Source organism: Juglans regia, chromosome 9, assembly GCF_001411555.2.
Source record: "Juglans regia cultivar Chandler chromosome 9, Walnut 2.0, whole genome shotgun sequence".
NCBI lineage: Eukaryota > Viridiplantae > Streptophyta > Magnoliopsida > Fagales > Juglandaceae > Juglans > Juglans regia.
Genome location: NC_049909.1, coordinates 20461007 through 20478227, shown reverse-complemented (window position 1 = coordinate 20478227; position 17221 = coordinate 20461007). Strand labels below are relative to the sequence as shown.

General features: G+C 36.7%; 3 protein-coding genes across 3 annotated transcripts; all 3 read right to left on the bottom strand.

The window, feature by feature from the left end:
* Positions 1-1247: 1247 nt before the first annotated feature.
* Positions 1248-4592, bottom strand: LOC108990847. Its single transcript, XM_018964942.2, has 3 exons — positions 3264-4592; positions 2209-2317; positions 1248-1999 (listed from the first exon to the last, which is right to left on the bottom strand). The coding sequence occupies exons 1-3, from the start codon at positions 4044-4046 to the stop codon at positions 1383-1385; spliced, it is 1509 nt and encodes a 502-aa protein (XP_018820487.1). The 5' UTR covers positions 4047-4592; the 3' UTR covers positions 1248-1382.
* Positions 4593-6688: 2096 nt separating this feature from the next.
* LOC108990835 (dehydration-responsive element-binding protein 1A-like) lies at positions 6689-7574 on the bottom strand. Its single transcript, XM_018964934.2, has one exon. It carries the CDS (start codon positions 7500-7502, stop codon positions 6741-6743), a length of 762 nt encoding a protein of 253 aa, XP_018820479.1. The 5' UTR covers positions 7503-7574; the 3' UTR covers positions 6689-6740.
* A 7103-nt stretch (positions 7575-14677) lies between these two features.
* On the bottom strand, positions 14678-15993 carry LOC108990846 (ethylene-responsive transcription factor ERF027-like). The gene has a single exon (XM_018964941.2). The coding sequence runs from the start codon at positions 15843-15845 to the stop codon at positions 15120-15122; it is 726 nt and encodes a 241-aa protein (XP_018820486.1). The 5' UTR covers positions 15846-15993; the 3' UTR covers positions 14678-15119.
* Between the last annotated feature and the right edge of the window lie 1228 nt (positions 15994-17221).

Below are 17221 nucleotides of genomic sequence, written 5' to 3'. Positions count from 1 at the left end.
GGAAGCCCGCGATTTAAATGAAGCAATATACCACGAGATAAAAACACTACTACTAGGAGAAAGAAACTGTTTACAAGCGACTTGAGTACATGCTCTTATGATGGATAATGCCAAGTTTTCCACTCCTCTCATTGGTGCGATTTGTGTGTTTTGATGATGTTTAATATATGAAAATTATATTATTAAGTTATGATATAATTTAATTTAAAAGATAAATTTTAAATTTTATAAATTAAATCTTATAATTAAAGTGACGTGAATTTTATGCTTTATATACAATAAATTAATATATTTGCTCGAAAATATTTAAAAAAAAAAAAGAGTTAGACAAGAAGAATACGATATCGGTTGTGAACATTGAACCTTATTAGTTGTTACCCCTAAAATCTCGGACGTAGAATTCATGCAATCAACATCATGTTAATGATGTTACACCGATTTTGAGTGTGTTACCAATATAGAATTATTCATAAACATTTACATAAGAAATTGCTTTATGTTTTGAAATTATGAACAACTTTAGGATAAACATCTTCCACGATCCATAGTAGATATCCATATGAATTTGTTTTCTTTTGATCTTTTTCTAAAGAATAGGAGTGCACGTGCAAGGTAAGTAATGCGAAAAGAAAGGCCACGATATATATTGACACCAATATCTCACAAGTAAGTGAGATCACCCACTTGGTCTCAATTCTCTGTGTGGGCCACCACGTGTTTATTACTGATTTTCTCAACCTATATTCAATGTTAACAAAAGTGGGTTATCATTAAAAAAAATTCATATTAGTTTTAAATTTATCTGTTTTTTTAGAATACGTAAAAATATCTACAAATATCTGCAACTATCTTTTTTTTTTTTTCAGGTGAACGTCATTTTTACGTGTTAGTGCTATAAATAACAACATTGTTCACACGGACGGATGCCCAATTTGGCATACGAGGCTTTGAGAGTCAAGACAGAGTTGTCGGCCTCCTAAGTCAAGATCGGTGATTAATAATTGGTCCCACTTTGGTAGCCCAATTGGAGATTCAAAAGTAAGTTGGGCTTCTAGATTGGTCCGGCCTAATCACCAATCCGTGTCACCGCGCTATTGGTTGCCAAAATTTCTCATTCATTTGTGAGTAATGCTCGTCATCGTCTCAATTCTCACTATTTTTTATTATTTTATAATATGATATTAGATGATTAAAAATTATTTATTATATTTTATTTATAAATGTATCATCTAATGTCACATTATGGATAATGAGAAGATGATAGAAATTAAAATGATAAATAAATTTTTTCTTTTTTATACCCTATTGATCTGGAAATGTTCACCGTTTTTCTCCACGGGAACAAAATAATACTGAGAGAGAGGTGATCCAAAAGCATTTATTTACGAGGAAAAGAGGTCGAGTACCAGCTCGTTAAGCAAGCAAGTCCAAACCTCAACCTCAGTGTCCAATGCAACTTCTTTTTCTTCAACCAATGTCCTCCACTTCCAACCCTTCTCCATGTCCCTGAGATACGCTTTTCTCCCATCTTTCACCTCCCATCCCAATACCATTAATTCTCGTGGGTTCCCACTCAGCCAATCTTCTGTAGCCACCTTCGACAATAAGTAGTACTCATGCTCAAATTCATTACATTTCCCTGATCTTGTTGTGCTCGCACGGTTTGCATGGTTTTCTTCACTTCTCTCCCTAAATAAATCCAACAACGGATTGTGATCTGCCTTGATTATAACACCATTTGGCGAGCGCTTTGTGTCGATGAGGTGAAATAATTGATCTTCAGCGTTTTCTTCTGTTTGCTCATGATCTTCTTTGTGGTCTTCCAACAGGTCGTAGTCCTGCAGGGTGGGCAATGAGCAATTAGGTTGCTCCAGTGATTTATAAGTAGCTTCCTGGTTCGGCTCAGAAAGCGCAATACGTTTTTCTAAGTTCACTGGTTCTGTTTGAGCGAGACACTCGAACCGTCGGGTTTTGTGCTTAAGCTTAATTTGCTTCGACCCTGTCCATCACATTTCACATTTCTGTCAGAAACATATATTATATGGATCCTATATCCATTTTTCCTCTCAAATAGCTCAGTTTTTTGGCATGTGATTGTCTGGAGGATGTGTACCCTTTTAGTATTTAATTGGTAGGGGATGGATAAAACTAAATTTTTTTAAAAAAAATCACTTCAATTATCAAATTTAGAAAGAAATTAATAGATACCTTCAATACAGGCAGGATATACATCAACGGTGCGTTCGTCAACTTCAAATGGAAACTCCAGCACGGACACTGGACTGAATTGTTCCTTCTCCTCGTTGGGCCAGTACTCCTGATGTCAATTAGTTTAATCAAGACAACCTGATCTTAAATATGTTACAAATATTGATCTGCATTAGGGCAAGATCTAGACATCCTACTACGTACAATGTTGTTAACCAGAGAGAGAGACTCAGACGAAACCACCAAAAAGAGGTCCCTCCCTAATTTCCTTATCCATGTAATAAAACCAAACCACTCCATTATGTTGCCGACAGAGGAAAGTGAGAAGTAAGCCGTAAACCTATTAATCTGCTAACAAAATTTGAAAGCAACCTCGGCCCCAGCAAGAACTCGATCAATATTCTCCCACCAATACTGCATGCTAATATTTTTAAATTAAAAAATATCCAAATGTGTGTATATATATATATATATATATATATATATTATATACAGTAGGAGAAAATATACATGAGCAGCAAGTTTCTCTGAAAAAAAAAAGATCTATTATTAAAAAATAATTTTTTTTGCATGGATATAAAATTTAGGTCTTGTTTAAATGTTAAGTTGAATTGAGTTTAGATGAGTTAAATTCTTTATAAATATAAGTAAATTGAAATGGTAAAATGAGTTTTGTGAAACTCATCTAAGATGAATTTAGATATATTTAAATATTAATATAAGTTTAGATATATTTCTGTGAAGTTGATCAGAAAGAGTAAATCTTACGTGTAAATAAGTATTGAGTTGAAAAATATTGTGAGTACTACGTGTAAAATGTTTTTGAATTGGATTAATTTTAATAATTTGAGAATTGATTATTTAAACTATAGATTCAATATAAAATTAGACTAAACTAAAATAGTCCAAGTTATTAATCTTTTAAAAACTGTGCGAGAGTGTCACATTTTAAGAGTACAAAATTATCTGTAAATATCATTTCTACTTAAAATATATTATAATAAAAAAACTCTACTCTAACCTTCTGTTCAAAAACTAAAATAAAAAACTCTAACCTTCTCGTTAGCTCCGGAGGAAGTAGTGGCCGTCGCTCCTGAGATAGAGTACTCACCGACTGTTTCGCAGACGTTATTGCTGTCCTTATTCTCAAGAAAATCGGATTTACCATCCACGACGTCGTTTTCTCTTGAACTCTCGGGTTTCCCGCTGGAAGACCGTCTGGTTTCCGAACTAGTGAATTCGCTCAGAGTTTCGGCCCACTTGTTACCGCTGGACAGAACCCTCCGTCCGACTCTAGTGGTGGATGAATCATGCGTGTCCTGATCGGATTTTTTATCTTTTTCGTTGTGCATCTCACGAAACAATCTCCACCGTCTGGTACTGCCCCCTCCCTTGTCCATGACTTTCCTCCGGAAGCTCTGTCTGAAGAAGAGCTTCCGCCAGAGGCTTATGGGCGCTGTTTCTTTTCTAGTACCAATGTTTTGTACGGGCGGGGAAGGGGACGGGGACGGAGACTTGAGGAACTGAAGCGGAAGTCTCTTCTTGAAGGCGCTGATCACCGCCTTCGAAGCTCTTTGCAGGGCGGACATTGTGGTGGAAGCGGCCACCTTAGAACGGTTTCGACGGAGAAGTCGTTGTTTCTTGTTCTCTTTGAAGTCGACCTCCAGGAGGAAACGGACGGTGATGCAGCATTGTCGGCGTGGAAACGATTTGAAACCGCTGGACGAACAGGAGTTGAGGAGATCATCCCTGAGGTAATCTTTAAGCATGAACGGCCTCCGTTGAATCGTAATTGGTTTTCTCAGCTTCTGATCATCGGAGGGAGCAGTCGATGCCATTGAAAGTTGTAAGACGCCAGTCAGTGACGAAAGCTATAACGTAGCTGAAGAGTTTTGAGTCGGTAAACAGAGAGAGAGAGAGAGAGAGAGCTAGGAAATTCAGAGATTGTAAAGAGATAGATCAGATTGCGAAAAAAGCTGTGGTATTTGAAGTATATCGCAGCAGTATGTGTATGGATGAGGCTCCATAAATTCACCTTCAGAGGCGAGCTCAGTGGCCTTACGCAGAAACCCAGTGAGAGGAATTTACAGCTATAAAGAGACGAAGTGTATGATTTATGTGCGGAGAATAGAAGAGAGGATAAGAGGGCTAGAAAGTGAGAGGTACGTTATGTCCAGTGGAGTGAAGATCTCAAGGTGAATGGGCAAATTACGTACCCATTAGAGAGACAGAGAGTGTGAATTAAACAGTTGGCAGAAGAATGGAGAAGGAGACGAAGAAGAAGAAGAAAAAGAAGAAGCTTGGATTACTTCTGACCGGTGAATTTTTTAATCTTCAAAGTTTGGTTATTATAATGTTTGAATTTTGAATTCTACTGGCTATGGTTATTGCAAAATGGTTTGTTGGGGTTTGGACTGCAGGAGTACTGAGACCAGCATGCACTACTTGACCAGCTCCTTACTTTTACAGTACTCTGACGAATACGAAATATTAATAAATGTGAATATGATAATGATATGGCATCTTCCATGCAGACTGTCCACTCTTCACGCACGTCCTTTATGCTACACATTTATCGCACAACGTTAATTACCTCAATGTTTTTTCCTGCAGGCTAGGTATATTTATCATATATGACAGTGCCCAGAAAAAAAAAATCGAGAAAGGAGAGCCGGCACTATGTTTTATTTTTTTCCCCGAGTGCTATCTTATAAAAATTGATATATATTCATCTAAGCTACATTAAAGTTAATTAATTTCAATGTAATTTCGTTTATTACAGAGAACACGGCCGGGTGAAAGTTTCATGAACCAGGCCTTTTCACCACGGGAAGAGATCACCGGTAGAAACCTCTTGACACATTTATTCCACATGTGAGCTGCAAATTAAATTAAAGCTGCAGAACGACCCGAAAGCAGATGCATCGATCGTCAAAAAGTCGGTGACAAAGGTAGATTTAATGGCAGGGATTGTAGCCCATTAGGTTTAAGTATATGGTTGCTTGCAACTTGCAACTAGTGGGTCATAATATTGCAGTAGTGTAGGGGCCCCTACAGGCAGGCATATCAAGTTAGAAGCCCATTGATCTCGCAAGCACGACCTCATCATCACGACATCTGCTTTTGGAGAGGAAAAGGATCGAGGATGTTTCTGAGCTTCTGCAATGGCTTAATTTTGTAAATGGTGGTAGTACTACTGTGCCGCTTCTGTATTACCGTTCAATCCTATTGCTCATGTCACATCACATAAAGAAAAAAAAAACACAGACAACAAAACACGAAAGCACCGTCTAGCCTAACTTCTCGCTCCCTCCCTCACGTCGCCGACCACTAGAAAATTAGTCTGACTCAACAATTGGGAAATGTAATCTTCAACGACGCCGACCACTAGAAAATTAGTCTATGACTCAACAATTGGGAAATGTAATCTTCAACGAGATTAATATTAATGTTAAATATAGTTTTAAAATATTAAAATTTACATATATATATTTTTTTAAATAATGAAATTTATTATAAAAATTTCATGTAAATTTATTATATTACTAGTGCAAGTGGAAAGTCGAGGTCCTCAGAGACATCGAGCTCATTACTTATTTTGTCTAAGATATTCTTCTCCACTCCAACAGGTCTCTCTAAAAGGTGAGGAAGAGTGAAACACACCATTTCATTTTAAGTGGAAACGCCCCACATCCTTTAAACGAAAACACCCTGTTTTTCTAGGTAGATGGGGTGCACAGTCCGTGCGCCACCTTGACTACGTTTAGCTTTTTCCTATTAGTAGCTTATCATCAGTTTTATATCCCATATCATATTCATGATCTGTTTTTCATTCCTATCTTATTATATTTAGATGATATTATTAATAATATTTGGATTTATTACATTAAAAAATAAAACTATATTAATGATTGTTAAATAATGACATCAACATAATATGATGAAAATAGTGCAATAGAATCTCTTCTAGTTTCAAATAGTTAAATTTGTATAAATTTTTTATAATAAAATAAATTATACTAATAAATAATAATTTTTAAAAAATATTTTAATATAAAATTTACGTTATATATTTATCTATTAAAAATTTGTACCTATATACTTTTACTTTCATAGAAAGTAATGGACATCTTCCCTCTGCCTACGTTTTGAAGAAACTCGTGGCGTGGAAGCCCTCCACGTATTCTTAGGCGACCCCACCATGGTGTCTCCAAGTTAGATAAACAGCCTAGGGCTGCAAGATTCAAGTCAAAGCCCAATTATGAGAAAAACCATTCTTACACTCAGCCGACAAATCTACCAATTCGGTCAGCACAAAAATTTACAGCTCCATGATACATATATTTCTGCCTATATTTTATTTTATTTTATTTATATTTTTGTTGAGATTTCCTCTTTCTATGCTTTAACTCTGTACCGCCAAGATAAAAGGGGCATTAGCATTCGCATGAAGTCAAAGAGAGACACTGTTTTAACTCTCTTTTTTTTTTCCGCCATTTTTGCTACAACTGAAAGCTGTACAAGCTTAATTATCAGGTCGAGAAACTCCACAACGAAAACTCAGCCTCACTTCCCATGTCATCCCATTGCAATTTTTCGTCTTGACAAGGAGGTGGAGATAGTAGAAGCCCTTCGGCCATATTCACTAGAAAGCCTCGCGTGTCGAACAGGGCCTCCTCGTCCAAGTAAATCGCATTTTCCTGCACAGCCTTCTCCTCCTCGGCCTCCACCCTGTGATCATGAACACTCCCGTAAATCTCTTTACAATCCTTCACGAGCACTTTCCCGGCTTCTTCGCCGCAATCCCCTCCAAACTCATGATCTCTCGGTGGAAACAACTCTGCTGCCTCCTTCGCTGCCCTCCTTATGTCATTCGCGTCCGTTGAACTCGGCATAGGCAACCGCCACTCCGAGTCGGCGAAGTTGAGACACGCCGACCTTCCCCTGAGCGCCAAAGCGGCCACGTCGTGTGCCCGCGCTGCCATCTCCGCGGTAGGGTACGTCCCGAGCCATATCCTCGAGGTCTTGTTGGGTTCGCGCACTTCGCAGACCCATTTGTTCTTGTTCCTCCTCCTGACTCCGCGATACACTGGGTGTCGCGTCTCGTTGAATATCCTTCTTCCCGCACGCTTCTTGGGCGTGCTCGAAGCTAGTACTCTAACCTCTTCGTCTGAGTGACGGCTTCGGCGCTCGAAGGTGCCGGCATCAGACAACGAGGAAGTCTCTGGCTTGTCGTTTAAAACTAGGTCCAGCCGAAATGGATTGGGGTCTGAGTATTGGCGGAAAATATCCATTGGAGAGTGACTGCCGCAAATGTACGAAGTTTTCAAATGTTTTCTGGTGGCTGCGAATGATGTTGGATTTGTTTGTCTTTAAGCCGCATAAGCGATCAGAGAGAGAGGCTCTTTTATAGATAGCGTCGAAGGTAATTCCGACACGTGGGTGCGTCTTGGACACGGACGCGGAGTTTGCTCAGTTGGAGCACAGCCGAAAGCTAAAAAAGATATTTTTTTGCGACATGGTCTTTACCATTCTCGCCAGCTTGCTTAAACTATTTTAGTGCTAACCAAGTGTAGGAAACGTGTTGGAAGGTGATGACCTGGCATATAGTTTAGTACTTAAAAGTAGCACGTTTATTTAGTTACTTACTTTCTTAGTAATGTGGAGGCCAGTTCAAATACTACTTGTTGCATTGCATTATTCAGAGCAGCACCACGCACGTAAACCAGCAAATATAAGTAAATGATGGCCTGGTCATGTGAGATCATTTTAATACGTGATTTATTATATATCAACTATTATTTATTTTTATATTTTATATTTATAATTTTTTAATATGAATGTTTTTTATAAGATATATAATATTTTTTATAAAATATAAAATAGGAGATAATAAATAGTAATTGATGAAACAAATCTTTATTTTACTATATAAACAAATAATATTTAGATTTTATTGCAATATCGAGACCTACACTGTATAAATTATATTTACGATTGGATAAACACTTTAAACATAATTTTTGTTTAAGAATAATTTATAAATTCATATATTTTAATATGATATATAAAATTATAAAATTATTTTTACTATAAAAAATTTAACAGATCAAGTTAAATCATATTAATTTTTGAGTTTATTGCATTTTTTTCGAAAATATGTTTTTAATGCAAATATATCGCAATTCAAAAAAAAAAAAATGGCAATTCTAAAAGCTGAGAGAAAATTACAAAGGCGAATGTAAAACCTGAAGCAGCCAGATTTCAGTAGATTGGCTCACAGTTCGAGACTCCCAAATCATGTCAACAGTATTCACTAGTTACTAGAACAATGCGAGGAGCCCCCGTCGAGTTCCATGACGTCGCTTTCGATCGTGAACCGGTGACGTAGTAGTTAATGCGCATCAAATCCATTCCACGCCACGTACACAAAAAATCTGTTGACGGCCGACTATAATGTACGAGGTTTTCCTTCGTTCACACTTCACATTCATTCATACCGACACGTGGCTAACGTCGAACAAGAGTTTCTGTATGGGTCCGGACTCTTGTACCATTTTATGTGTAATCCCCGCGTCACCGTCACGCGTTCTCCCTCACGTTGATTACTATTAAAAGGCCGTCCCAATATTAAGTAGGAAACTGGGCTGACTACTTAAAGCAAAGTTCAGCCCATGATTAAGAAAATTGGCCCATATCTTGGGCTCATAGCCCATTTTCTTGTCAAAAAGTACTATTTTGGTTTCTCTTCTTGTTGGCAATGTCAACTATTTTGGTTTCACTTTGAGGAATCATTTGGGTTCAATTAATTTACTTCAAAATATGCAAAGGTAGTTAATTTGGGGGTCCAAAACAATGTCTAAAAGAATTTCAAATCCATAGATTTAAGAATACCATTGTCGCTGTTGTTTGTAACTAAAGTCATGCATGTCTGCCCACCAATCCACAACAATCGAGGAAACACCATCACGGCCATTATCTCTCTTTGCAACTATACATCTTCAATCTTCATCACCACGGCCATTATATTTATCGTATCATCATCATCATCATCATCACTGTTAATCAATATCATGATCGCCAACACTACCATGACATTGATGAACGAAACTTTTACTATATACCCATACAATATATATGACAGCAATAATAATTTCAATGCATCTATTCAACAATTCTCGAAGTGTTTGTTCAAGCTCTTCTTCCATATGCGAGCTGTGTTAATATATAGGCATTAGCTAGGATGGCAGGAGTTCCACGAGAAGTACTACTTCTGCAATTTATACAATTAAAAAATATATATTTATATGTCAGTGTAAATGATGCATCAGGATTCGAGTTAAATGATGCTGAGTTGTCAGATTGTACGTTGACTGCACTGAAATACCTTGAGGTGGCAGATCAGTGCAAAGATGGCAGGAAATTGTAATCTATCCTTGATTGAGATACTATCATCTTCTTAAAAAAAATAAAAAAAGATAATAGGAAATTGTGATATTTCCTTGATTGGGGTAATTTTAGGCTCTTTTTGATACTTTGACCATAACTTTGATTATGAGTATCAAAATCGTGTATATGATCTTAATTCGGAAAGCTCTTTTCAGTACGCACATCATGGTCACCCAGCTATACCGTATGTGCATCTTTTTTGAAACCAAAATCCATTATTTTCCCCTCTAAATTCCTATTTTAAGTTATTTTTTACTTTTTATGGTAATATTTCATTTATCATTTAGGAAGTGATCCTGAACCCGATTTGGGTTAGATTTTTGGCAGATTACTTATTTTATTACGTATTTATTTTTGGTGTGATTATTGAGATTTTTTTTTTCATTTTTAGTAAAATTCTAATATGATCGATTTTCAACTATTATAGCCTGACTTGTGAGTTGATTTGGCCATTCTTGGATTTTGACAATTTTGAATTGAACATCAGAGTCGTTTTCTCTGTGTTTGGGGCAATTATCTTGTATTCATTCCCTACAAATTATCTGTTGAAACTATCTTGCAAAATAATTACTATTATGTCCGATGTCACATTCTATAATCTTCATACTGCTAACAGGACATATAAGTTCTTTCATGTCAATAATGTTAAGACCTCTATACAAACTTGCAAGCAAATAAAACTTATTCAAAATGCTGCAATTATATGTAATTAGAGAAATGCATGAAAAATGCAACAAACAATCAGTCAGGCCAACGATTGATCATTGATGATTAGAACCGTAGAAGAGAGAGAAGGCATATCGATCGAACAAACCATCCATGATTATAATTGGGTAGACATATATATCTTTGGTGGATCACTAGCTAATTCCCAAGTTTGAGATGTCCCCACGTACGTACCTGGCCTATTGCAGGGGGTCCGTGAGAGAGCAGCTTTCTTTAATCAGGTAGAAAAGAGATATAACTCTGTCAACCTCATTGGATGCTCGTTCCCTCTTCTTCATAGACGTTTTGAGAACCAAATCATCAAATAACTGCACCTACCTTCCTTTTCGTTCTTTTACTCACTGTGTTATCATTTTGTTATCTTTAAAGAAAGATTTTCTTATATATGGTCGTGTATATATATTCTTCTCTCTCTTCTTGGTAGGGTCTTAATGTGGGAACAAAACAATCCAATAAGTACTATACTTCACCTACCTTCTTTCTCCTTTCTTCTTTGCTAAAAAAAGTTTTCTAGCTTTTCATTCTTGTCATTAAAGAAATATTTTTTTGTGGTTTAGACGTAGCAAAGTTTCCCAAAGCCTACTCGAATTGGAATGTCTTATAAACAAATCTCCCCTTTTCATACTCAAATTATTTTAGATCTGATCCCGACTGAAACACATATAAGACAATATAAAAAAAATGATTATTTTGTGATGAAAATGACTATTTGTAATGAGAATGTACTTATTTTGATAGGAAATTATCATTTTTGTTGCAAATAATTGACTACATATAAACGTTTTTCTTACCGTGAAATTAGGGTTTATAGTTCATTTGAACTTCAAAAAAAGAAATGGAAAGAATATATAACTTTTTGATCTAATTAACCTCTAAATTAGCTACTATTTCTGATCACATCGATCAGGATGTTGATTAAATTAACTGTTTTTGGACAAGTACATAGTATCATATTTCCCAGTGGGGAATTAGGAAATGATGGTTGAGATCACTTGAACATCCATACTGTTTAGAGCAAACAGGATGGCTCAATTCGATCGATGTTGGCCGATCCACTACAAAGATCACAAGAAGTAAAATCACAGGTGTTATCCAGCTAATTAGTACGTACGTCAATGTATAGTCTTGGCCCTTTTGAAATTACGGGTCATGTAACTCATGAAGACCTAATATTCCTAAGTTATAGAGATAAAAAAAAAAAACACTCTTAATTAGAGCGACAATAACAAATCGAATTACAGTGATCATGTTGATCATAATCTAGTCGATTGGCAATTAAGAGATATTCAGGATTTCCCATCTGAAAGGTGGGTGGGGAACCATGGCTGCAAAGTGGATTAGATGAAGATATGATAACTTAGTCAAGTCGGCCACAACATGTTAATTAATAATACCAATTTATTTATTTATTTTGATTTTTGAAGGGCGAAAAATATATCAAAAGATGTCAGCTAGCTTCGAGCTGGGGGATGATGAATAAGCAGCAGCTAGCAGCAGCAGTAGTACTACTACTACATCTACAGTGATGATCTCGCTCAAGGCCGAGAGAGACGCATCACCAACTTGAGAAGGTAGTGAAGATAAAAAGCATTGTAGGCGATCATGTCGGCCATGCTGGTCCCATAGTCAAACCTTTTTTGAGCTCATTCAAAGTTAAATGGATTTCGGCTTCTTTGTTTTGCATCAGACATAACCCCACAAACATCATTTCCTTTTTGATTTTACTGATATAAAAAAAGTATCCAAAAAGACTAACAGCAACCTTTTTTCAACATTGAAGGCCTCCCCCTTTCAGAGTTCATGGCCGACTTGCAACCACATGCTACTTTCAATATTTCTGCCGAAATTTGCAGGGAAGACCCACCAAAATTAGGGGTATCTTTAGAAAAAAAAAATATATATATTATTAATTGTCTTCGATTATGTCGTTTAGTTGATGGGACACATTTTAAGTAGTTATCATTTGAGTAATTTATATTATATGGAGCCATTTAAAACATGTCGCAGTACAAATGAGTATATATCAAGCGAATATTATGAGATCTATTACGAAGAGTTGCATTGTTCCAATACTAAAAATTAGAGCGGTGCTACTCTACCGTTCATATCTGCCCGCTACAAGTTACCACTTGGCCAAAATCAATTATTTATTTTTTTTAATTTATTTTTATCATTTTAAAACATTTAAAAAAATATTAATACACTAATAATTACTTCTTTAACTATTAAGTAAAAATTAAATTAAAAAAAAATTAAAATACATGATCAGATGTCACAATGAAGTGTCAAAAGAAAGTGTCAAATTAAGTAGCATTATTCTAAAAATTAATCCTTTTTAAGCTTTGGGCGGTAATAAGTGTTTGGCCGGAATATGTCTGTGTCACTTGAGCCTTGATGGAAGCTCGTTTGCATTAATTTTAAATTCAAGTGGATCGTTTTGTTTTGATGTTGAAGAAGTAAAGCATCCATGAATGATAAACATGATACTGATGAGTTATTTGAATGTTATATTATAATATTGATGAGATTTGATTATCTAATAATTACTTTTCTAGAGCATGCATCTTCTCTGCCTGTTTTTAACCGTTGCTTTGAGTGCAGGTTGCGGCCCGGCCTACTTAGCGGTTTGAACCGAAAGCATGCTTTGAAACTTGTTTAAATAAAATTACTTATTTGTGAGTAGTTATTTCTTGTGAAAATAACTTTTCTGTTAAAATAAATTTATTTTCGTAACAAATAATCATTTTTATCTCAAATAATTCTTCATAAATATTCTTTTTTCTTGTAGCGATGATCTTCATGTTCGATTGTAAACATTTAAGTTCTTTACTTTGACCAGCAAAAGATCAATATATTTTGGAGATGGAAAATTAAAAGAGAATTCTTCAACAAATTAGTTTTTTCAATTCCGAGGAGAAGAGGTCCGCATCAGATAGCTATCATGGTTCGCTGGTGTCTCGCTGTACCTCTGACTTCGATTTGAAGAAGCGAAGTTATTGAAGTTATTAAGTAATTGTCTCTTGTTGTGTCGTGGCCATTACAATTGGCAATATGTATATGTAGGCATATACATTTTGTCTCGTAAAACACATGCTGCCAATTGGATCTTCCGTGAGTGCTGCGCACATACCATCTGGCCCTACAAGATATGGCACGAGATGCTTGTCTCCTTAAAGAAAAGAAAAAGTCATGCAGGCCGTCTTCATCTGCTGTGCTCACCAAACCTTAATCTAAATAATTAGCACGTAATATTTCAAATAATCCTAAATCATGATCAGTAGTGCTACATGATGTACTTACTATTTTACTTACAAGACTTATTTTATTAATTTTCTTTTAAAATTCAAATTTTAAATATCAAATATCATGATTTTGATCAACATATCAATAACTAACAGATGAAAAAATAAATTTTTTATAAATTTTTTATCTTAAGTACATTTAACATTTTCCATCCTATAAATTCGTCCTTTTATAGTAATCTCAAATTCGGATTGCTGTATATTCATCCGCTGGAAGCAATTAGCAATTGTCTCCTAATTAATTATATACTTTGAGAATATTAATGCCTAAAATTAAGTTGCACTCTCTGATTACGAGATCAATCCTTTTATTACATGAACATCAGCCCTTGCATGTCATGTAATGTAAGTGTGGACGTATTAGAGAGATAATTCGAACACGTACGAGCTAGAGGATCCTTGTCCTTTATTTACGTGATTACTGATGATCTTTTTACGATACCTAGTTCACATATTCCTGCAACCCTAACTGCACTTTGGCTCGGAAAACGCGATATATTATGCCACGTAATTGATTACTTCAACATATTAATATATAATTATATATACTGAGAGAGAGAGAGAGAGAGAGAGAGCTGTTCATGGTAACATGACGATCATTATTAATTCCCCGACAAATGAACAGTTTAATCATGCATAGAGATCACATTCTCTATTCTATCATGATGATCAGTACTCGAAACCAATTTCTGTAGCTTTAAATCTTTCGTCAAAAAAATATATTGACATCGAAAAAGGAACCATTAGGTTTTGACTCATGATAATCTAAAATAACGAAAGTGTGACCGATATCATTATTAATCAAAGTTTGTTTTTCCATTTAATTGACTTTAATTTTTCCGAACTTCTTTCACAATTAGGAGAGATTTGCGTTCGACGTCGACAGAGTACAAAATACTAACTCGTTTTCTTACCCCGAATTTGGTTTTCAAATTGCAAGTAGCTAGCTACCATATATAGCTTTCTCTCTGTCTCTCTTATCTGCTAATTATTACACAGACCCAATTTGCGCCCTGATCAAAGCCAGCCGAAGCTCCTATTTTACAGCCGAGATCGATCAAGAAAACATGGCTCACGGCAGCCCTTATATATTCCCACGGAGGCAAACCATGCATAATCTCACAAAGATGCAAATTCACTGAACTTCTGTAAGTACACACACAGAAACAAAAACAAGCAAAACGAAAATATTCTAATTCTACGGCCAATATCGTCCCAAAACTCTATTAACGTACGTGTTCGAAAGTCACTGTGCTCATTATCTATTTATCAGTAACCTTGTAATCATGGTTTCCATCGATCTAATCCTATTACCTCATTTATATTTTTTTTTGACAGGCAGATAATGCAAAGGCATTTTCGTAGTTTCTATTCCCTTTTCTATTCTACTTTCGAATTTTGCATAACGTTTACTAAAATGACTCTGGAGCATTCTCAAAAATAGTTCCATAAACTCTGATCTCCTCCATCTGAACCTCCCGGCGAGTCATCCGATGAATTTATTCTCGGCGGGGACACCAACATTCCCTCAGCCATGTCCACCAGCAGATTTGGCATGCCAAATATGGCCTCCTCATCCAAAAACTCGTCCCCAGATGTTAAACCTGATTCATGCGTAGGATTCCCATCGCTACGTGAGTACTGCTGCCCGAGTCGCTGATTGTCACTCGATTCAGCCTTTTTCAATGCCGCTGCTGCTGCAGCGGCGTTACGTATGTCAAGGGGCGATGTAGAGGCCGGAACTGGGTACGAACCAACTGACCCAGGGAAATTGAGAACTGCATCGCCACCTTTTAGTGCTAGCGCCGCCACGTCATAGGCGGCAGCGGCCATCTCCGGGGTGGGGAACGTGCCCAGCCATATACGTGTGGTCTTGCGTGGCTCTCGGATTTCCGAGACCCACTTACCGCTCCGGCACCGAATTCCACGATACATTGGGTGTCTGCTTGAAGAACTCGAGGCCATGGCGGGCTTTGGAGATTGAAGTGGCTTAGCTGAGGGAGATTCACACGTGTGAATAGGGTGCGAATGTTGGACTTGTTCCAATGAGTAGTACTGCTCGGTGGGAGGATGGGGAGGGTCAAGGGTTGGCACTGGTGGCTGATCAAAGGGTTGGTCTAGTCGACGATGTTGCATAGGTGAGTTGTTATGGTCAGCCATATTATATATATATAGGTAAGCTAGAATGTGGGGATTTTTAAGGACCAAGTGAATTTCAAGAAGGGTGGAGACACTGATATAGAGAGGTTGTGGTTGAGATTGTAGATGTGGGTCTGTTTATATGTATACGTGCCAAGAAAAAGTTGAAAGCGTGGGGATATCGCGGAGAGGCCAGGGGATGATGAGAGACTCAAAATCGTGGTTCCAACTTGGTATTAGTAATTACTCGAGCTTTAGACGAAAAAGTGGAAAAAAAAAAATGATACATGACATAGGGCAGGGATCACTTCTTTGGTGTGTAAGACTGTATATACGCTGATGACACGCATTTATGCACAGGCTAGCAATTAGCTGTTTTCAACCTTCTCTCTAGTACTACTGCATCAAGCTTCGTCTCCACTCTCTCTCTTTCCCTTGAAATTTGCAGTTAAATGTTCTTATTTTCTGGAGCTGAGAACTAGGGTATAACTGTGACCTGCATGCGTAACCCAGATTAGAGTCTATATATATATATATATATATATATATATATATCACAGGATCATTGGAATGAGCATATACATGTATTGATTCGCTGTTTACCGGGGCTTCCATTCAAAGACTTATAACACTTATCGTGCATATGATTCTGTTTACGGTACCACAAAAAGGCATGAAATTTTGAGGACCGCGGAATTGATTAATTGGGCCAGAAAAAGATTAACCTGATCATGATCATCACTCTCCTTAATTATCTTTCTTATCTATCAGGGGTTTGTGCAAGATGTTTGTATACATACAATATTTCATGTTCGTAAAGCAAGCCCTGATCCATTGCTGAAAATCGGTTGCCAAGAAGAGAGAGAGAGAGAGAGCACAGAGCAGAACAGAAAGAAAGAAAGTTGAAAGACTTTTGCCTTCAACTTAAGATCATATGTAAAAGTTCCATGTGCTCAATAAATCAGTCTGACATGACAGATGAGTACTGATATCCAATGATTTTGGTTTTGTTAACAGTCTTAGGTACCTTTACGTTGGACCCAGCTCCTCTTTTCTGGATGGTTTTGGACCGTCCAGGTTCTAATTCCGAACAGCCGTCCACCTCAGAACCTCTCCAGTATCGGTTTTATTTGCCCCCCCCTATTCAGGGTCTGTCACGTCTCTCTCTCTCTCTCTCTCTACTTCACCACCGACTGGCGACTGCTATATATCTACGTCTATTTCATCCCAGAAATCTCTCGGGTCTCTTCATCTATCAGGAGCATATTAATGGTATGCTGATTTGTATAGAATTTGGTTGTTGCTCAGTCAAGTAGTCCACGTATATCTTAATCATATTGCTAAAAAAATTGCAACAAGTAAAATGATTTTTATTTTTAAAATATTGCATAAGTTAG